Source organism: Pygoscelis adeliae, unplaced genomic scaffold (genome assembly GCF_000699105.1).
Source record: "Pygoscelis adeliae isolate BGI_AS28 unplaced genomic scaffold, ASM69910v1 Scaffold67, whole genome shotgun sequence".
NCBI lineage: Eukaryota > Metazoa > Chordata > Aves > Sphenisciformes > Spheniscidae > Pygoscelis > Pygoscelis adeliae.
In genome coordinates this window covers 1,002,102-1,025,284 of record NW_008825271.1, presented here as the reverse complement: position 1 = coordinate 1,025,284, position 23,183 = coordinate 1,002,102, and the positions used below count along the sequence as shown (strand labels likewise).

The window sequence follows — 23,183 nt, the reverse complement described above, 5'->3', positions numbered from 1 at the left end:
CTGGCATAGAGAGCGTGTTATTGGGTACTAGGACAGAGTGCAAATTTATGATTTGTCAAATGCTCTGTGACCATCTGCAGTAAAAGGGATGTTACCTTACTGTTCTCACAGGTCACAACAGGTAAGATTAAATACATGAATTACAATGGCAACAATGTGCATTTACCCTATCTCACTTGAGTGCCATATCATTTGTCCTTAAGAGGAATGAGACAATTGTAATTCCTTTCCTTTAAGATGCTGGATATGTGTTCCATATACCTTTTCAGCAGTCTGATGTGGGATTTCATGCCTGTGTGCAATTAGACTTCCTGGTTTGGCTGCTGACAAGAAGAGATTAAAAGAATGAAATAAGAAAAAAAACTTTATTCCAGTAGACGAGAAGTATCTGCTTTACCCGAAGCAACGTGGTTTGTCTGAAGTTTTAGTAAGAAGCAGCAAGGGAGGTGAGAATCTAGATTCACAGAATTCCTAACGGAGGAGATTTTTCTTCTTTTACATGGTAACTGAGTGATTTGTGCACACAGTCAGGATATAGGAAGCACAAATTCTTTTCTGCCACAAAGGATTTCAACTTGTATCTCTCATAATCACTGTACTATAAGGACAGAGTGTCCGATGGGAGAATAGCAGGCTGCTGGGCTCCTGGGTTAGTCCTTGTTCCATTACATATTTGGCAGCTTATGCCAAGTGAAATGGTCGGAGAGGCAGTCTGGGGCTTCACCACCCAGTATATTCCTGTCCAGGTAGTAACAGGCTCCCTTGGACTGGGGCACATGAGGTGGTGGTGTTAAGCAAAGAAGAAAATGGGGTCTAAATCCTCCACATCCTGAATGATTGGTTTAATCGTTTATGTGTTGATTACAAGTGTAGGCATTACTTACCAAGTTGTAAGTCTGTCCCAAGTAAGCAGGGCAACAAAAATTGTGTTTTCCAGCAAGCCTGTAATTAATGAAAAAATTCTCCCAGTACTGCAGGTCCTCAACAAATATCTGCATTTGGGTTGTAAGGGCTGCATGACATAAAGGAAACGTAATTTAGCACTGTGGCAGAGCAAGTGGGTAAAGAGAAGGGTTTATGAGCCCAGATTCAGGTGAACCAATTTAATTCTGGAATTTGAAGGCATCAGCAGCCTTCTGGATGAAAAACTGGTGCCTTTTGCTTGCAGAGGCAACTGCTGGTAAGAGTTATGAAGAGGTCCTGACTTAAGTCTTGTAAAACACTGTGTCTGTAACATGATAGTTAAAATCCTGCAGCAGCCTGTCAGTGCAGGGGGTTTTACCCATCCTGCCTGGAACAACTCTACTGGTAGTGATAGATTTTCCAAAAAAAATGAAGTCAAGGCTTTACTTTCAATTCCACTTTCTGTCATATAGCTTTAAATACAGCCGTACGGATTGACCTGAATTGGTAAAATTCATAACGCCATTGGTAAGAACTCTAATAGTCCTCCTTTTAATATTATATTACAGAGTAAATGTGTGGCATAAGAATTAAACAGACTACTACAGTGTGCCTGCATTGGACTGGTTGGAATTTTTTTTCCCCTGTAATTTAGGCATGTGCTAGCTTAGTTCAATTTGTTTAAATTTATAGTATATCTGGCAGTGCCCCTTCCTGTTCACACCAGCTTGGAAAACCAAATGGTATTGTAGATGGAAGCTATGGGGTGAAAACAGTAAAAATCTAGAAAAATGGAGTTCTCCTTTGCTGATGTTTTAAATGAATGTGGAAAGAAGCATGGCTGCCTGTAACTAATGGCAAAGTTGGACAAAAAGCGATCTTTGCCAGCCAACAGTTCCTCCTCCTCTTCACGGATGTCTGCCTCCCCAGTGTCAGGCTGTCTGTCTCTATGTAAAGGTTTCCCTGGTCTAGTTTGTCCAGGCTTACTTAACATCGTAAGGATGTGTTATTTAAAAATCCCCTCACTTGAAGTGGTCAGGTTTCTGATTCGCAGAATTGCTAATCCTCTTTATTTCAGCTGCAGGGAAATAGTCGTAGCCTGTATTTTAAAACAGTTGCCCTACTAATTTTATCATTCTTCATGTGAGCAGCATTCCCTATAAAGTGTATTGTTTTGTCTAATCTATTTTTCATAACAACAGTACTGTTAATTCTAAAAATAAAACAATGGTATCAGTCCACTGAAACAGTATTATGTGCTACGGTCTTCCTTCGTGAAAGGAAAAAACACTTTACAAATAACAGTAGTCCCTAGCTCTGCAGCAGGATGTGCTACTGTGAATCCCTGAGCCTGTGCTAGCTCCTATTAACAGCAAAAAGACAATAACTGAAGGCAGTACACAGTTTACATATTCTGCAGCCAGAAGGAGTTTCTATTCCTGTTATACTCCCAGGTATAAAAAACTTTGCATGTGAAGAAAGCTGTCCTTTAGCTGATAGAAACATGCAATACAGTGACATCTCAGTATACGCATGATTAAAAGGCAGTAGGATATGGTTGATTGGGGATTGTATCTCAGAACTAGCCATGGCCTGAACAGCACATTTGTTGTTCTTGAGAAACAGCTGAATGAGATCCTAGAAAAGGTGAAGTATGAGGATGGCTTGAGGTCTGCAGTCCTCTGAAACTTCCTACCACTTCATAAGAGCTTTTATGGTACCTTTCATTGTTGTTCTCCAGCGAAATCTGCAAACCTGGCTTTTGGTGGTAGACTTGGAGGCCTCCCCGAGAATCTGTACATGGAAATACACAGGAACTGAGCTCCCAGGCTCCTCTGTGGAAGTTCATGTAGAGGACTTTACTGCAAATCACGGTGTAGATAGAGGAATATCTATATAGCCGATTGTCTTTGTGGCAAGCATAAAAAGTGAGATTAGCACACATGTTCCACGGTGAAACTGTGGCTACAGTTTGTTCCACTGCAGAGGGTAGGCACGAGGCTGAAGCACTTCATACAGATCTCTTCACGGCTCTATGCCTGCATCTCCTTTGAAGAGAAAGGAAGTCTTGGGAAACAAGGCCACCCAAGATGGAGTTGGGATAAGGCCATGTTGGTGATGCCAGACCTGGGAGGCATTCCCAAGGCATTTAATGTAGTTGTAATCACAATTTTAGACTGCCACCAAAACCACAGAATCTTGGGATGCCTTAACTGCCAATTGGCACCAAGCAGTCAAAAAAAAATATGAGGTGATAGAAAAAAAGCGTTTCTTACTGGAAGAAACTGTTGAGGATGTGAAATTAGTGGGAAAATAACTTTAAGCAGAATTTTTTACTGCGTTTCAAGGGCTGTGTCCTTATTTTTCAAATAGACAAAGACTGAGAACAGAGCTGGGTGGTTTTTTCCTTTGGGGTGGTTTTTTTCTGTTTTAAATACTCTACCAGTTTCTGTTGTTTGCAAATCTTGGCGATGCATGAGGATACTAGGCTTACTCTTTGCCATTCTTTATTTAACATCCGTGGATTTTAACAGTGTTTGGTTTTGGCTCTAGAAATGGCAGTGATACTGAGAATAAGAGGATTCTTTTTTTTTTTTTTTTTCCTCCCTGCTTTGTGTCTCCCCTTTTATTTCTTACTTTGGAAAGTGTGGTAATTTGACAGTCCTTATATGTGTTTCAAACTTCTGTGCAAATCATCTTATTCTGTGGTATTTGACATTGCTCATCTGCCTTCATACAAAATAGCAAGGAATGAAAGCTGCATTAATTCAAATGTCAATTTCAGGCTAGAAAAGGCTTTCATTTTCTTTTGTGGGGACAAAATCACTGGATTTTGGGTCATCGCTTGCACTAATACTAAATATGCACCTGTGTTAATCGAAGCTTTACAAAGCACTGACCTTAGACTTTTTTCTGTGGTTGGATGACTTAAAGGCTTATAAATGCAGGCAGCTTTCATAAATGATGGAGACTATGTTCTTAAAGTTGAAGCCTGTCTTTTTCTCTTGGTTTTGCATTCGGTCCATGCAGCTTGTCCCAGAATATTGCTGTGCACAAGGAGAAGTTGGAGATAGTAATGTGATATTTTCTGTGTATATGTACATATTTGGGCGGGGGTGTGTGTGCTGCTAAATAAGAACATGCTTGCATCTAATTCCTAAAAAAAATTCTGGTGTATGGACCGCATTCCTATTAAAAATAAGCTGGTATCAAAAGCAGCAAGGGGGAGAGAATGAGAGAAAAATGCAGGCTAACTAACAGTACCTTAGTATATAGCAGGCTGAAATTCCCCTGCTAACAAAGGAAAATAATTGATTGTATGGAACTTGAGAAATGGCAAAGTGTACTTGGCTCTCTCCTCACTAATTCATAGGCAAAGATCAGGCATAACTCTTGGAAAAGTCAGAAAACTTCACACCTTTCAAAACTGGTGAAATGAGATCAGGGCTATTTGCTAAGCTTAAGCCTCCTGTTTTATACAAGTTCTGCAGAAACGGACTTACAGACAACGGAATAATGTACTAGAATTATGCAAACTCATGTGTTACAATGCATTTTGAAATTATTTACTCTTGGCAGCTAGTTAGCTGTAATTAAACTTCTGAAAACTGACCGTCTTCCTTTTTTCTGTGGAACGCCTCTTGCAGCACACTAATGAGATGCAGTGGGAAAGGTAGGCAGTGTCTGTTCTTTGATCAGACCAGCCCAATGGCAGAAGGACCATGTAGGCATTACTACAATGCCCTTGGCAGTGCTCATGTTACTAAGAAAATTGTGCTTTATTCAGTCCTAAAGAAATATTTTTGAAACGTCAGCACTTTTTCTATTGTGCATGCAGGATTCAAGCAGCAGACTTGGGTATTTAGAGTGGCCCTTACATATAAATGGACCAGCCTTTTACTGCTTACTTAAGTACTGGGCAGGAAAAACAGACTTGTGTTTTGTAACTCCAGCTTTTCAGATGTGCTGCTTAATCTGTTATATACTTAAGATATTGTGGTAAAATGGGAATAACTATACTTCCTTGCTTTCATAAAGTGTTGGACACGCCTCAATGAAAAGAATACTGTTTATGCCAGTTCTTTTCTCTTTTTTGCCTTTTTGCTCTCCTTTGGCATGGTATCTGTAGTACTGTAGATCAGACAGTGGTATGTAGTACTCTGGTTTAGTGCCAGTTTCAGGGCATCCCTGCAAGCTATGCAAGCTAAATGATGGTGGGCCCTTTATTCCACATGGGCGCAGAACTCAGTACTGGAGCTAAACGCGCAGATGTGATGCCCCAGAGGCATTTGACATCTGAAGCAAACATCACTGAGCTTTGTGCCTCCCCTGTGATGTTGTGTAGAAAAAGCAGGCTGAAAGGAATGACACTATTTGCAATCCACAACCAGGAGCTCTCGATACACACAATAAGCCTGGTTCCCCTCTCATTCACATCCAAAAGTGACAGACCACCTCGCTTGAAACTCATGAGGTGATACCAATGCAAAATGAGTAAATGTGCCAAGAAGGCGGAATCCTGTAGTGGAGCCAATACTCGTGTTGTAAGGAGTTATTGTGGCCGTGCGTTTCATGAAAGAGCTGGAGAAAATCATCTCAAGTCACTACATGAAATGCTGCACCCACAGGATTGAAGACTGCAATGAAGGAGTAAAGTTGCTGGTATCTGAAGTAAGGTGGTGAGCATTGGTGCTTAGATCCAATAGCAATTTAAAGTTTTTAAGAGACCTAGGAAGAAAATTGTAACTTGCATTTGAGGGAAAAGCAAGCGAGCAGACTCGGCAGTTCAACTGCTTCGCTCCACATGGTGTTCCTGCACATGGCACTGCTGCCTCTGTGCTATACAGGCTGTGGAAAACCACTTCTGGTTCAGTTTTGGAAGCTGAGACCACTTGTGTTTTCCTCCCCATGTGGTTTGGTGTTTGTCAGGGAGAGATACAGTTCTAAAATGCTGCTTACAGGTAAAGGGAAGCTTTGCCTCTGATTCCAAATAGGATTTGTGTCAATTGATTTCTGATAGTTGGTCGGGTATGTCTTTTGTTGGACACCTGTCCCTTCATTGTCAGAGACAGGTTTTAAATCTCCTAGCAATCCTGTTTTACCATGGTGTGCATGGTTTAGAACAACTGCTGCTTCCAATTAAGGTTGAGTGTTCAGTGTTACCCAAAATGCTCCTCAGTGAAAATGTATATTTTCCATTTTGGAGTTATGCAAATTTCTTTTTCTGTGACACTGGAAAAAGTTAAGGGAAAAGAAAAGCTGCGTTACCTTCTTTTCCTGGCATCCCTTGCAACCATTAAAGTCAAAGCAATCTCAGTAAAAGGTTGCAAGTGGCACCAAAGGAACACTGCACCATTATTATTCCTGGAGTAAGAGAGCAAAAATAGACTCTCAGACTTAGGCCCATTTTGTCTTCTCTCTCCTTCTCTTCACATGCTGAGGCTGCTGCCAAGCCCTGCTACTGCTTTGTCTATAGCATGGACTAAGCTGATTTTTCCTCAGTGCCCTTTTAACTGACACATTTGTCAATGCATTGGCTATCTACCACTTTGGCTGTTACAGTACTACTGTCACTGGCCTCCTTGCTGTATCTTCTGCTCTCTTCCATTTCTCGCACATTGCAGCAACCAGCATCCTCCTCCTTGATGTCTACATGGATTTTTACTTCCCAACTGCAAATCTCACTGCCTCATCACTTACCAGCTAACATTTAACATCCTTCTCTGTGATCTCAAAGCTGTGATTACATCTCTTTACTCTTCATATTCCTTTATTGTTGTTCCTTGCAAAAACCTATGGTTTCTCTTTTTTGCCATCCCCATGCCTTCCGCTAGTACTGTTTTAACATTTCTGAATTATATAAGCATTGCACCCTCAACCCTTTTTAAATGTGTTTTTCTGGGTTTCACCGTCTTACGTGGTTGTCAGTGAATATATAGCTTATCTGAGGTTGTTAGGACCAATCATGCTGCATGTCAGATATGAAACCATGTTGAGGATGTTTTTAAGTAATACGAACCGAGATGCTGGATTCCTCTGTTGCTGGTGCCAGATACCCAGTCTGATACAAGTATATACCTTTCTCCAAAACGCCTGATCATGAGTGTTTATTTCCCAGGAGCTGAATTTTCCATGCGTGTTTTTTTTCCCCCTTACCCCAATACTTCATGATTTCCCTTCACTTGAACACTGTATCTGTAATTTTCCTTTGAAGTGATTACTCCTTTATTGAACACTTCTACTTAAAATACATTCCCCACATCTGCTGTCATTTTGTGTTATCTGCCAAGACTTTGTCTCCCACCTACAGCTCTGCTTTTATTTACCTCATTCACTCCCCATTACGTACATGCCTGTGTCTCAATATTGTGGCAAATGCCACCCATCCCTCATAATCAACAGTGCTCTTGCTCTGGTGTAGGTGTGCATCTGGAACTCTTTGTCACTTAATCCTGTTGTTGTAGGCCACATCGCCTTGCCTTTCAAATCTTTCCTCTTCATAAAGCTTAGCTATATTGGGCTGAGAACATAAAACGCTTTCAATGGCACACTAATGCGCAAAACAAACAATGAAAAGCTGCAACAAAAGACTTTGTTTTCAGTCTTTGTGCATGTTTTAGCTTGGCATAGAAAACAATTTCCTTGCTTTGCTTTCTGACCTTGGGCAAGTAATTCCCCTTGGCACATCTGTGTTTTTTTTTTTTTTTTCCTTCTGTGAAATAGAGATGAAGATGCTGAGCTTCTTTGCAAAGCATTTTCAGAGCTACAAATAAAAAAGTGTTCTATAAAAGGTAGTTGATATTTTTATTCTTATCATGATTGTTATTCTGTGTGTCAGTCAGCGAAATAAACACAATGTCTATTCTTAGCAAATAATAATGGTGATAGTTGTTTTGACTTGTCTAAGGTTTTCTTGAGTAGCTAAGTTGCTAATGAAACTGATGTTCTGAACTCCTACAGACTTCTCAGTTTTTTCACACCCATGTATTTTTTGCAACTGATGTACTGTCTTCCTTGCTTTTTATTCTCGTACAAAGCTCTTTTATCTTGATGTGGAGTCTGTTTCCCTCTTTCATGGCAAATGCAAGATCTGGCCTCAGTATTGTTTGCTCTTCAGATTGCTCTGTTCAATTCACTTGTCTAGTAGAATTGCCTCTTTTTTTTCTTTCTTTCTTTCTTTTTTTTTTTTAAGGAAATAAGTGTGGGGGTTTTTTTGGCTTATGAAAATACTTTTCCCTCTCTACAATACCACCAAAAAAAAAAAAAAGTTGCTCTACTGTCCCCTTAGCAGAACATTCCCTGAATGTTTGCTGTTTGCACTGTAGGAAAGAAAGCTCTCCCAGACTGCTGTTCACAGATTTCTTTTCCCTTGGGGGACGGTCTTATTTTGAGCAGTATTGTTCAGTAATATCTGTACTTGGGAGAATGCCAAGCTCATCCAGGGCAGCACAGGCAGCTCTTTCCATTGTAGGGCTTCCAATTAAACTAATGCTACCAGCTGTGTGTTCTTTTGTCTGCCCTGCACTACGCTGTGGTATTGTGCTTTGCACTGCATCTCTCCAGCAGAGCCTGTTGTCTCCATACTAATAGTTTGGGCAAGAAAGGGGAGCTATGAAACGTGAGCATTCAGAAAAGAGAGGGGATGTAAAAGAACTTCTGACAATGTGAATTATGCTAAGAAATGGGCCTTCTAATCTTGGAAAAAATGGTTGGGGGAAACACAAATGTAATCCTTTGTATTTAGATCATGCAAAAGTGTTTTACAAAGGTGTCAAAGTATCATAATCACCAAAGCATAAGAGAAATCAGATTACTCATCAAAAATCAGTCATGCAACCAAGTAATGGCAGAGGTGGGACCAGGACACGAGCCTTCAGATTCTCAGTCCAGTGCCAAGTCCTCTAGATCTTGTTGTTTCTTGACACTGGAGGAGATGGGGTGAAGTAGGTGGGGAAAAAATTTTTTAAAAAAGAAGAGGTGGAGGAGAAAACATGAAGAGGGAGAGCAAGTTGCTTTGCCTGGCTGGAGCATATCCAAAGGAGAGAGGGAGAACAGGCAATGGGAGGATGAAAGCCAATGTTCTGCAATGCTCAGGGGAAGAAAAAGCAGATAGGAAGGTAAAGTTAGAACCGAGATAGAAAGGCTGGATGGGAAAATTGCCTGACAATCTGACTAATAGGCAGCAAGGAAAGTATAATTTTTGTCAAATGGCATCAAGTTCAGTGTTTTATTCTCTTAACAAGAATGTTGCCCTGGCTTGTTTTGAGCAAGTCCATAAAATGAGTATTGTTGATGCTTAAAGTTTAAACAGGTTTTGTTGTCGATGCTTTTTTCCCCAACAGTTCTACACAGACTTTCAGAGAACACAGAACTAGAGTAAATCCCTATGATTTTATCAGGATGTTATCTTTTGATAAAACTGTCTTTAATTTTATATTAAGCTGCTTTAAGACTCAGCCTTTTTGTTTCCGTATAATTGCTGCTATGCAGCAATTGTCTGCTCTGCAGCAGGCAAGCTAGCTATTAAAAAGGGTATCAGACACTATGTGCTGCTTAATAACTTCTCAATCAGTGCTGGTTAGGGAAATTAGAAGATTCAGCAACAGTGCAGGGGTGAACATGAACAAAGTAAGGGATGGAGCAAGTTGCACAGTAGATTGAAGTAATATATGCTTCATCATTAAATAGGTAATCAAGTGTAATCTACCGATGGTTACACATGAAGTGAAAAGTTTTCATGTTGCTGAATGGATGAATGGAAATTGCTCATGCAACACTTTAAGCAAGGATGCTGGCAGTAGGTGAGATTTGGCTTGTGTCAGTGAGGGATCAGCACAAAAAAGGGAGGATTTTGGAGTCATTCTTGGAATCTAGGCCCAGATTTCCCTGCATTCCTTACTTTCCAATGGGCTACATTAACTTTGCAGATAGACATCCCTGTTGGGATGTCAGGATCCTAGAGGTCAATTTTGTGATGCATCTCTAGCCCTTTCTCCAATGAATGTCACTGCCTGGTTTTAATTGATTTAAGCTCCTTCTTTCCATGCCCCTCGTCACCCATTAACACTCATATCGAACCTTTCTACAACGGCACTGGCTAGCACAGTCTCCTCTTTCCAGGTCTGTCAGCACTGCAGCCTCTTTTTACCTCTCAACTATAAGCACCCTGAAAAGCTGTGGCACTTTTGGGACGATACTCATGTTCACGTGCTATAGGAGATGGCAGCTAAAGCCATTCTTCAGCTGAAGATTTGTGGCTGTGTAACTTCTTTAAAATGTTGGAGGTTTTTTTAATGTTTTTCAAAGCAGCTCAGGCTTCTTGAAGGGCTAGGAGCCATCACTCTTCGGAGACAAAGCCTGGGTGCAATTGTTGAATACCAGGTGAAACCAGATTTGAAAAATATAGGAAGTTGTACTGCTGTTTCTCTGCCTGGTGTGGTAATCTGGCAAGATACATGCCCTCTATGTGCCTCTGTAGAAGTGAACAGAAGAGCTGCAGGTTGGCTTGCAGGAAAAAAAATAAATCTGGACTTTAGTCCAAAAAGAGAACTTGTGGAACCTTCCATTTGGTAGCCTTTGCAAACTGCACTTCTTTCAAGCTCTCCCATTGCATCCTGCGAGAGGTGGTGTCAAAATACCTTTTGTGTATAATTCTTGCCTCCCTCCAAACTTGTGAGACTTGTAGTTTATTTTTTCAAGGCTCAGATGAATTATTAAATTTTAATGTGATGGATTTAACGTTACCAGAATTTGCAAAGCCTGTATACAGGAAGAAATCTGACCTAGAAAAGACTCTCACAAAGCGCTTTTCAATGAAAACGTCCAAGTGGTTGTGGTGTTTTGTGCAACAGAGATGCAAATGTGTGCTCTGGTAATATTTTTTTACTCTTAGATATCAGAAGTTTGGATTATTTTTCCCAAACAAAGAAATCCCAAGGCTTAGGAAGCACAGCTGTTAAGACTCAAACACAAGTTTGTTTTACAGTCAGGACAAACTAAAATCCCTTAAAGGTTAATTACAAGTGAATTTAAAATACTGTTAGCAGTCCGAGTTGTGTATAATGTAGTGGAAGGGAGGGGGAGATTGGCTAATGTTTACAGAGAAGATGTAAATGAAGTGGCTTTCTGTAACCTTATCAAGAAAAGGAAGAGGAATAGACTCTGCTATCTGCACTGCAGAGGAGAATATTCTTTAAAATCCAGTCAATATTCCCGCCCCCCCCATCTTACCCTTATTTCCTTCTGAATAGTTTTCAGGATATATTAAAAATGTGCTGTCACTCATCTCGAATTCAGTTCTAAGTCTGGGATGAACCATTGTGTTATGAAGGAAAAATAATTTGCAAGAGCAGAATTGCTATCCAAAAGTGACTAAAAAGATTTACTGAAAATTTGAGGCCAGACTCACTTGATCATGGGTCTCATAATCACATTTTATCCTTACTTCTTGCATCTGGGATTATGAACACCAAACAAAAGGACCGGTAGTTTACCTGTTTAAAGTTCCTGTAAGTTTTCATGGCTTTTTTCATGTGAATACATTTTCTTTCTGCAATGAATTCATGAATGTTTTGGGACTGTTGCTTAAAGGTGACAGATAAAGACCAAAAAAAATTGCATTGTTGTTAGCATGGCTACTTGATGGGGAGGTAACAGAACATCTCAGTGGAAGAAATCCAGACTTTAACCTTATTCCTTACCCTTTGCAACAGGGAATTTTCATGCTACAGTCCCTCAGTCTTCATCAGCATCCTGAAACTGAGAAAGGATTTTAGGAGCAAATCAAGAAATAATAGCTTATATTTTCAAAGCTGTATAGAAGTTCTGATTGCCTAATATCCATTTATTAGGTGCTCAAGTCACCTGATGTTGTATTTTGCCCCTTGAATCAGCTGCTTATCCTAATTTGGACGTGGATTAGTACAAATAGGGTGATGGAAGGGATGATTAATTTCCAGAATGTGTTAATAAATCTGTAAATACTCTCTTCATGGCTAATGTATGGGGAAAATCTGAGGTTCTTATGGACTAAATTTTTCTCCCTGACCTCTGACTGGATTGTAGGTTCCTGGCTATTTTGTTGAAATGGGGAAGGATTCTGAGTATCCTTCCAGGTAACCTGTGATCCATCTGGTGGTGGATTGTACAGACCCCAAAACAGAGTAAGAAGATAAAAAATGTTTCTGTGGAAAGGCTGCACTCACCTCCTACAGGAATCAAGGGAAATCTTATTTGGCCCAGTTGTATGGACCCCTCCTGGTTTCAGAGTCCTTGGAGCACTTCCAAAACACAGAGCAGATACATAAGGAAAATACTGTTTATAACCCTTCACTCTCCATCCCAAAACAGAGATATTGGTGAAGAGAGTTTTTTTTCCCCCCAGCTTCACATTCAGCTAAATAGCTTTAAGGCACTACACTACATGGGTAATATGTGGAAAACATCCAGGAGCGGTGAGACTGAAATGATGCCAGCTTTGAAAAGGATGTCCTGAGGAATGACATTGGGGTGTCCACGTCAGGCCCATGGGACCAGGACTCTGGGAACGGGGTTTAGATCTAATTTCTGTTCACTCAACAGGTACTCAGTCAAACAACACTACTGTTCTGGAAGGAGCCTGGTAGTTTCTAAATTATAGAAGATGAAAAGGATCCTAGAATATGTCTCTGATTATTTAAAGGGATACTACACACTCTTTATGCACAATATTTAGCATTTTCAAAAAAATGTTAAGAGTTGGTCTGACTTTGTTTAACCAGCAATTTAAATGGGAGCAAGATTAAGCTGTTACTGAAGTCTCCAGGATCTTATAATATTTTTTTCACTTTTGCTCATCAGTTAGTGGTGTATGAGGGTGATTTGTTATGATTTAAGAAGAAAAGGGGAGAAATAAGTAAGAAAATGCTCACATTCAGAGCAATAGTTAAATCTTAGTATTCCTTTTTTTTTTGGTGCTTCCTATTTATTCCTGCATCTGTTTTTAAACTTGCTCTTAATTATAGAATTTTTTTTTTTTTCTAGATTACAGCACTAGTAGTTATTTAAGGACCTACCATTGTTTCCATTTTACACAGAACGCATTTTAAGGACACATTTGTAACAATAGCCATTTAAATTCTGCTTTGCTGGAAGTGCTTATACAAGCTGATAGCCTAGGTGTAAACTATTTATTTCAAATTGCATTGGCTATGCTCTTTATTTTAAAAAATAGCACAGTGAACACAAAATTAGGTTTTTTATTTTCTTTAGATGTCATGCCAAACTAACTTAGAAGAGATTTTACTCTAAAAGATCACTTTTTTATTACTGGCAATCGGCCCACCAGTGTTGGAAACTTTGCATTTTGAGAAAGACAAGATAAGCTGAAGAGTTAAATGTAATACTGGGTGCATGCTAGTGTGTGCTATACATGAGATAGTCTCTTTGTGTATCTGCGATGGAGAAACATTTTAACTTATTTTATAGACATTCCTGATATTCTCTCTACGCAATGTGTAAAATTCTGTGATCAGTTTTATTCCTTTAGCTGGTGAAGATCCAGTTCTTAATAGCATCCACTATCTGGTGGTTATGTGGGCAAATTAATGTCTGGACAACTTATGTTTAAACATAACTTATGCTATGAAACAGTATTTTATAAACACTATTACTAATTTTCTGTTCCTTCTTTGTTAAACTTGCAATGGAGCTGTGTACAAGTCCATTTTAATTCGACATTTCTACTGTCCTGAGGTCTTAAAAGACACAGTAATATTTTTCTTTCTCTAGTTAATGGTAAAGTAATATTCCTTGATCATATTGGCAGTAGACTAAATACCAGCTTGGAAATACAATCTCTAAGGAGGTCATAGCAAATTAAATTGCAACAGAGTTTGCAATGCTGCAAAGCAGCATTTAAGTCCTTTTATATATATATGTGTGTGTATTTTTTTTTACCACACATGGGACAAAATATCACTTGGATGTTTCAGGCTCAAGAAGGAATGCAACCAGGATTTCAAAAATGTTTGAACTAGAGCTTTGAGTCAATTGATAAGATACGGTTGAAAGATTTGGATCACTAGGAAAAGGATTTAATAGAGCTTTTGTTTGTGAGGGGGAAAAAAGGGGCTAAGAAAACGTAGACCTCAGTCTTACACTTTTTACCAGTCAACTCTTCCACTGGAGCCAACAGAATTTCTGCTTGGCTAAGGAATATGTGAATATCATACACGATAGTTTGACATCCAGTTGGCGGCCGGTCACGAGCGGTGTTCCCCAGGGCTCAGCAGTGGGGCCAGTTCGGTTTAATATCTTTATCAATGATCTGGACGAGGGGATCGAGTACACCCTCAGTAAGTTTGCAGATGACACCAAGTTGGGCGGCAGTGTTGATCTGCTCAAGGGTAGGAAGGCTCTGCAGAGGGACCTGGACAGGCTGGATCGATGGTCCGAGGCCAACTGTATGAGATTCAACAAGGCCAAGTGCCGGGTCCTGCACTTGGGTCACAACAACCCCATGCAGCGCTACAGGCTTGGGGAAGAGTGGCTGGAGAGCTGCCTGGCGGAAAAGGACCTGGGGGTGTTGGTCGACAGCCGGCTGAACATGAGCCGGCAGTGTGCCCAGGCAGCCAAGAAGGCCAATGGCATCCGGGCCTGTATCAGAAATAGTGTGGCCAGCAGGAGTAGGGAAGTGATCGTGCCCCTGTACTCGGCACTGGTGAGGCCGCACCTCAAATACTGTGTTCAGTTTTGGGCCCCTCACTACAAGAAGGATGTTGAGATGTTGGAGCATGTCCAGAGAAGGGCAACGAGGCTGGTGAGGGGTCTGGAGAACAAGTCTTATGAGGAGCGGCTGAGGGAGCTGGGGTTGTTTAGCCTGGAGAAAAGAAGGCTGAGGGGAGACCTCATTGCTCTCTACAACTACCTGACAGGAGGTTGTAGCGAGGTGGGTGTCGGTCTCTTCTCCCAAGTAACTGGTGAAAGGACGAGAGGAAATGGCCTCAAGTTGCGCCAGGGGAGGTTTAGATTGGACATGAGGAAAAATTTCTTTACTGAAAGAGTGGTTAAACATTGGAACAGGCTGCCCAGGGAAGTGGTTGAGTCACCATCCCCGGAGGTATTTCAAAGACGGGTAGATGAGGCGCTTAGGGACATGGTTTAGTGGGCATGGTGTTGTTGGGTTGACGGTTGGACTTGATGATCTTGGGGGTCTCTTCCAACCTTAATGATTTTATGATTCTATGACATATTGTATAGACTTTACTTTGTATGTGTATATATTGTAGAAATTATATTTCTATTCAAAAATAATCCAGTTAGACTGACTTAGAGGCGAACTGTGCAACACATGCACTCATTTTCTAGAAAAGCTGCCTCTGAGATAACAGCCCCTTCTCCAGCAGATAATTCTCTGTGTATTAAGTAGTCTCTAAGTGTACAGGAATAAGGTCCATTTGCAAGCATAATTAAGTGCATATTGCCCCAATCCAGCACACACAATTCTCGTAAGTGTATCATGGAAGAAAGAGCCACACAGGCAACTTCAGTCCTGAGGCTATTGTAACAAATCTTTTGCAGTGTCAAGAGATGATTTTAATCCCTTATTCAGTTTGTTTGCCAGTATTAGCATTTGGCCCTGTGGAGCTAAATGTTCTGTGCTGTTTTCTTTCTCTTCATGTTTCAATAACAATTTTCACAAAAAGCATGTTTCCCACTTCATAGTATTACAGGGAGTGCATTGGTTATTCTCAGTGTGAAAGTGTGCCTGGAAATTGAGACATTTTCAAGCAATTTTTGTAATGCAGTCCGACTCTGCTATATTTTTAAAAGTAATGTTTGGGAGACTGGAGGGTCACACTACATATTTTACTCAAACAGGTGGCATCAGAACCATGTAGACTTAAATTTTCATTGAATTAAAAGCAGGCTTTTGCAAAATCTAACATCAATTTTATTTGTCTATTGATATCTAGCTATAAGGATATCTATTGAAATAAAGATAGCTACAGGTATTTATTGATCGATAGATCAATAAATAAATAAAAATAGTTTGTTTCTCAAGTAGTAGCATTCTCACTGGGATATGCAACCTAGATATTGCAGTACTTGGTGCAGGAGAACCATATCAGGAAAAAGATTCAGTATCTCCCTAAAAAGATAATTTGACAAGTCTTTCATCTTTGTTGAAAGTGATGATGAAGAATGTAAACCAGCAGCATAAAAGATGAATAGCTAATAAGATTGTTTTGAAATGTTCTGAATATTAGAAACGTGAGATACTGATAATTTTTTTGTCCAATTACCAATGATATTTGGTACTTTTCTGAAAAAGGATACTTGTGGTTATTGAAAATGTATTACCTTTAACCTGAAGCCCAGAAGCTGGCCCAAAAACTGAGATATATTCAGAGCATATACAGAGGGAACACTTTATCCTAAGCCAAAACACTTTGAAACCTCTCTGTGAGAACACTCACCCTCCCATATTAATCTTCATGAAGGAATTCAGAAGTGTTCCTATCAGACGGAGCCTGAGCGGCATCAGTACACCCTGGGAATCCACCACGGCATGTACCAGATCTCTGCATCTTAATGAGAATAATGCACTCACTTTAGGAGAAGGTGCTTCTCTGCATTCATGACCTCTGGTGCTGTCCTTTGTTTATGAAGTCAAACTCCACATGGGCCTGAATGCGAAACTCCATTCCTGACACTGTAACTATTCCCGTTGAGATCGATAAATGTTTGTCGAATAAAACATTACTCACTGTGATTAAGAGCCATATGATACAAGACAACAGGTCTGGTGCTAAAATATGTTTTCTTATTTTGGGGGGAATATATTCTCACATGTGGGTTTCTTGGTTTTGGCTGCACCTGTCGTGTGTGCAGAATATTCCTGCAAAATAAGTAATTGCACAGTTTAGTATTAGATATGTATATGTAAACACATATTACTCTTTACCGTCGCATTACCTAATTTACATGTGTAAATGCAGGTTAACTGCACGTGTAGCTTTGCTAGTAGCAAATCGAGTATTTCAAAATTTAGCCTTGGGTGTGCTCTGGGGAATTATGCTACAAGCCTGTGTTCTTCACAGGCTTTCAAGTCTGTTAGAAACCCAATATAAACCCTTGACTCTGCTTTATTTCACAGGGTAATCCTTCAAAATTACAGACCTAATCATTATTAATTCTTTTGATATTTATTGATTGCATTAACATTAATCATGATAAACACCTTTGGTATTAATGTGGATGTCATTGGTATTGTACTTCAGACTGTCTGCTGTTAACTCAGCCCTCATTAACAAGACCATTAGTTACAAGGGGTTATTTTTTGCATAAACAACTCCATGCCTTTCTTATGGAAGTGAGGAGAGTAAATGTATGTAAACTGTTCACTGAATTTTGAAAATGTTTTGCTATTTATAAGACTAGCCTTTTTAAAAAAAAAAAAGAATAAGTTACATAAGATTATTGCATATATCTCTTAAAACCTGAAAGCAACACATTTTTTGCTTGGACAAGTTAATGTACATAATTATATTCAGTTGTCTTCAAAAGTTGACAGCAAGCCTGAGCTGTTATTCCTTCAGGTTTTCTCTGTATAATGCAAAGATCCTATTCATGGAGCTGTTGTGCTAGACTTTGAAGAGTGCTTATCTCCTTGGGTGGTCATGTTAATTCGGTAGCTGGAATCAGTTCTTACTGTTCCTCAGAAAGCCCAGGGATGGGTCTCATTTTCAAGGGATAATTCATTTCTGGGCAAGGTGGATGGGGCAGTCTTCCAGCTTTCACCATAAGGCAGCTCAAAGTGAATAGAGAAGCCTCGTGATTTTAATGAATTTTAGGTCTGAATTACTCAATGTGCAAAATTTTATCCATATTTCACTTGGTTGAACCTGTTGTGTTTCAATTCCCAGTGTTTGCGTTTCAACAGCAAAGTAGGCCCTATGCTCTGAACTGCTCTCATCTTGACTATCACTGTGTTTTCTTACAGCTTGTGACCTGATGAACCAAGGCATCCTGGCCCTTGTCAGCTCCATCGGCTGCACATCAGCAGGATCCCTGCAGTCGCTGGCAGATGCCATGCACATCCCTCACCTCTTCATCCAGCGCTCAACGGCAGGAACGCCAAGGAGCGGCTGCGGGCTCACAAGGAGCAACCGCAACGATGACTACACGCTCTCCGTCCGCCCCCCTGTCTACTTAAATGATGTCATCTTGAGGGTGGTCACGGAATATGCCTGGCAGAAATTCATTATTTTTTATGATAATGACTATGGTAAGTATTTATTTAGCAGGGTGATTTTTGTCAAATCCATAGTTCTGTTGAAAGCAGTCACATTACATCTTTATAGTCTTCCAATAGATTATGTTTTGCTTGTGAACATTTATGGTTCTGCCAGCATTTCACAACACCTCAGAGAAATCTATTTCTAAAATCCATCAACGGTTACAGGTTTATTTGATAATTTCTTTGCTAGAGTTAGCTGATAAATGGAGACCATATCTGGCTTTCTATTCTACCAGTGTTTATGAAGCATAAAAGTGTTTAGCAAGCTCTCTTGTTTTTTGGACTATAGAAATATAAGATGACAATTAAAGAGGCAATGTGTATGATCTTACATTCTGTAGAATTGTTTCTTGCATGGTCAATCTCTCCTGTTTGTTGGCATATATTTGATGGCCAGGAGCTGAAGCAGTGGTGAATGTAGGACAGAGACCTTGGCAAGAATGAGCTGCTATTCACAAATGTAAAACTTGTAGAGAGAACTTCTGTAGAGTGAAGAACTTGAGGAGGAGGGCCTTGAGAAGACAATGTTCCTCCTTTTTTGAGTTCGTTCAGTGTTCCTGAAAGGTGCTGAACTGATGGTGGTTGTGTGATAGAGCAAGTGCGGCGGCAGCACAAGACTGCACCATCCAGCTTGGTGACTCAGCTGAGTTCAGTACAGATATTTTCTACAGCTGAGGGGAGAGCTGGACAGATTTCTGTAGTATAGATGCATTATCTAACTAATTTTATGATCTTTTTGCTATGGAAAATTGCTCTGAAACCAGACCGCTTTTCTTCAGATGCATCCATTATTCATAAGTAATCATGACTGGTTTGGATGAACATTTTAAAAATTATTTTCAAAGTTAAACCTTCAAGTTAAGGAAAAATGCTCACTTCAGCGATTTGCTGTGCATAATATCTGGTTCATTCAGGTCAGGTGTTATTGATTTTTGTTCCCTGGCTACATAATAAATTCTTAAATTAGAAAGATAGAAAATTATGAATAGGAGAGCTCCTACTTATAACAAAGCAGCACCTAAAAGCACCAGCCATAGGATAAGGAACACGCACATAAAAAACTATCCAAAAAGCTTGCAGCAAAGAGTACTTTTGTTCATGTTTTATGAGTTTGTGCATTTAAGTACCAGTGTACCTATGAAGACCATACTCTTGCCAGCTAAAAGATACCTTTTGCATGTATTTTTGAGTTTAAAAATCTCAAACAAATTTTATAATTAATATCTTTTAATAATTATATTCATAAATACTAGTTTTAAATTATTCAAGTTTCATTATTTAATTTGAGAATGCAGTTCAGACACCATGTCATTTTGTCCTTGATTTCTGGGTAAGAATCTCATTATGGTATGACTTATGTAACACAGATGCCTGCCTGCAAGGAATAAGTTTCAGACCAGTAGCTCATTCAGTGACACATCATCCCCAGACATGACATGTGGCAGATATTAAGTCTTTCCACCAGTCTCTATGGCATTCTGACTTTAGTAGTCTACAGGTAATGCCATACTGGCCAAGACAGATTGGTAATCTGACTCTGATCAGTGAGCACTATCACGTACATCAGGAAAAGGTGCAAAAAAAATTTCTTCATTTAGTATATACTGAGCAGTCTGTCATCTTTCTAACCACTTGTGTGATTTGGGTATTTTGGGTGGTTTTGGGGGTTTTTCTGGGTTTTGTGTTGACTTTTTTGTTTGTTTGTGTGTGTGCATAGTTTGGGACTAATACCATGAATAGAAAGGTTTTAAATGCAACCTGAGTTTTGAGTTATCCTGCAACTCTGAATAGGGCTATAATCTGTGCAAAGGTATAATGTTTCTTTAAATTGTGCTAAATCCTTGATTTCAACAGCCATCCTAGGGCAGCAAGCAGTTTCTATATTCTCTTTATGCTTCCTACAGTTTCTTTATAAAATTTTATGTTGCTGATTTCATTGACTATCTCCTCCTCCACTTTTAGTAAGGAACAAGAGAGCAGAAGTTTCAGATCACTATCTCTAACCTGAGGCCTCTCTTGTTATTTTCCTTACTGTGAGAGTTGTTCTCTGTCTCTCCAATCCCTCTTCTTGCTCATACTGGAATGCCTCTCTAATTCCTCACTACCCAGTTTCAGGTGAAATCATTAGGCTTGACACATTAGGTATTTTGCCTGTTCTTAATTTTCTTAGCCAGTTTTTGATCTATGGCAGTAGTTTTCCTCGTACCTGTGATGACATTATTTTCTTAACAGCCCCTAGAGAGCAATCTTGCTTATTATAAATCTTAACCAATTAAGTTGCTTTTTCTTTTTCCTTCTATTTTATTGATATACTCAAAGCATTTCCAGTATGTTAGCAGTGCCACTCTTCCCGGGTTCTGTATTGACAGAACAGGGGCTTGCACAGAGGGAGGGGTGGAGAAATTCAGGGTGTGCAAAGAGGAGCTGGAATCAGTTGTTAATGGATTATAGAGCGGAAAAGTCTGAATTCAGTATTCACCCTGCTTTGAGCAGCAGGTTGAACTATGTGACCTCCTGAAGTCCCATCCAACTCTAATTATTCTGTGTTTCTGTGATGTTTGAGAAAGCCATTCATTTAAATGGGTCTATAGATGTGAAATACTTAAAAAAAAATTCCCAGCATCAGTTTGGGTTTTATAAATGAGAGTTGGCTCAAGTTGGCCCAAGATCCCCAGAAGAGCTTGAGGAAGGGAACATTACCGTTAGCTTCTGTGCCTGTTTTAGAAAGAAATCAAGACTGGGCATGCAGACATGGGGGTGGAGGTCCAAGGGTAAGCCATCCTGTTGGTCAAAGTGTCAGTGCAGCTAAGGGTGGTTGCAATTCCCTCTGGAAGATCCTGGTCCCATTCCTCAGCTTGCCTGAGAGGATCTGCCACAGTATGAGATTTATTTCTTCTCTCAGCTCATACAGACCAAAAATCAAATTCTGGTTGGAAGCTTTGCTCAGTTTAACTGCATGCAGCAGTTAATATTAGAAATTTTAATGTAATATTTAGTATTAAACATTAAAGTAGGTGGGAGATCAACCCTTGCATTAGAATTAAATTCATATTAGGAAGAGATTATTGATAATGTTCTGCATAGTCCTCTGCAGAACTGACACTTGTGCAAACAGAGCAATTTCTTGCCCCGGTGGGTTTTTTTTTGTATGTGATCTTTTGTCCTCAAGGTGTGTATCATACCATTAAGTGATGTCTCCATAGCAGTAAATGGCACTTGAGAAGTAATGTGAATATAGATTCTGATATGTGTTAATCCTTTATTTTTTTCCCATTGTTGCCATCTTTTTGTAAGTTAGAAAACATGAAAACACTGTTAGACTGACTGGTTCCAGCAACCAGCAGAATTCCAATACTTTCCTTTGTAAGAAATTATTTTGTATAGTGATTTAATTTAATGATTTATAACAAAATACTTCAGTTGTATTACTGAAATTATTTCCAGTAATAATTTTGCTCTGTGAAAGAAAATGTGGCTTTCATATTTAAAACAAATTTTCCTACAGTGAAATTGGGCTTATATCCAAAGTAAACACTGTGCTAAACCAGATCCCTTGCACCTTTAAAAGAGGCTGCAAACATTTATGTGTAAATTTATCAATATCATAGTTTTTTAATCCTATGAGTTGAATTGCTTTTGATTTTTATCTTGCAGTCTATCATAGATTTGTTTTCATTATCAGAGAGTTAGGGAATTGTTTGTGATTGGAAATGTGTCTTTCTGCAGGGCCGAGAGTTATTTCCCCAATGTTATCCTTTTTTATAACTCCCAAATTCTTCTTTGAATACAAGTAGACAAGTATATTCAGTTTTAACATTTTAACACCACTTCTATCTAAATGCTAGAAGATTCAAGTCTACTTAAAGGTTCTTTACCAACAAAGAAAGTTAAAGTCTCTGAAGGAAGCAATTCTTCCATTAAGTCATAACCAGCTGGGTGTTGAAGAAGTGATGTAGAAATGCATTTCTGAAATAATTGACATCTAAGTTTTTAACTGATGGGTTTTTTCCAACTAAAATTGTAGGTAGGCTGACTATTCTAACACAAAACAAAACAAAAGACACCTTGATAATAAAAAAAGTATTTTGCTGCTGTTGACTTAGTTAAGCTGAGTAACTAGTGAAAGATTTTAGTAAAGTTGTAGTCTTTTGTCAGTGGTAGAGCCTTGCCAGTAACAAATGTGAAGCTAACACACAGTAACAGTTAATGAGTGAGGAGATAAGAAAAAAGAACATTTTAACTTGAGCAGACTTAGGTGGTGTTTGTTTGTATTTCATTTACTACAATTGCATCTTTACCTTTAGTGTATAAACTCAGATGAACTTGTGAAGATCAGAATGAGATGAGTCATCTTTTCCCCCATCCTTGCTCTCTGCTGGGATGATCTAGATCAAACTCCAGAGAAAATAGTGCAGTCAGTCCCCTTGTATTCAGTGTGTTTTGTTCCTTGAGGTAAACCAAGATAAAGGCCTGCCCAGGACATGAAATCTGATTTTGTTTAAGAAAATTTCATATGAGGATATTAAAAGTGTTCAAGGACAATTCTATGCTTCTTCAAATGCCATTAAGGACAGTCTTCTTGCACAGTTAAAGAGTAGGCGGCATGAAATGCAGCAAAATTATGCAGTAAATTGATGCCTTTCTCAACCCGCTATTAAAATTACTATCCGCACAGTATGTACAAGCCAAATTTACTTCATTTAAGCAGCCAAATCGGCTCCTACTCTTTTTATTCTTGACTGCTCAGCTCAAACCGTAGAATCACTGTGCTGCAGAGGGTAGCTGTGCATCTCCTTCTTACAAGCTGGTGTAGAATCACAGAATCGTAGAATCATTAAGGTTGGAAGAGAGCTCTTAAGATCATAGAGTCCAACCGTCAACCCAACAACACCATGCCCACTAAACCATGTCCCTAAGCGCCTCGTCTACCCGTATTTTAAATACTTCCAGGGATGGTGACTCAACCACTTCCCGGGGCAGCCTGTTCCAATGTTTAACT

At 39.4% G+C, this 23,183-nt stretch overlaps 1 protein-coding gene across 1 annotated transcript in view; it reads left to right on the top strand.

The window, feature by feature from the left end:
* Positions 1-23,183, top strand: part of GRID2 (glutamate receptor, ionotropic, delta 2) — a 749,749-nt gene that overhangs the window by 418,455 nt on the left and 308,111 nt on the right. Inside the window, 1 exon segment of the mRNA XM_009329760.1 lies at positions 17,888-18,172. Coding sequence (XP_009328035.1) covers positions 17,888-18,172 — 285 coding nt within the window.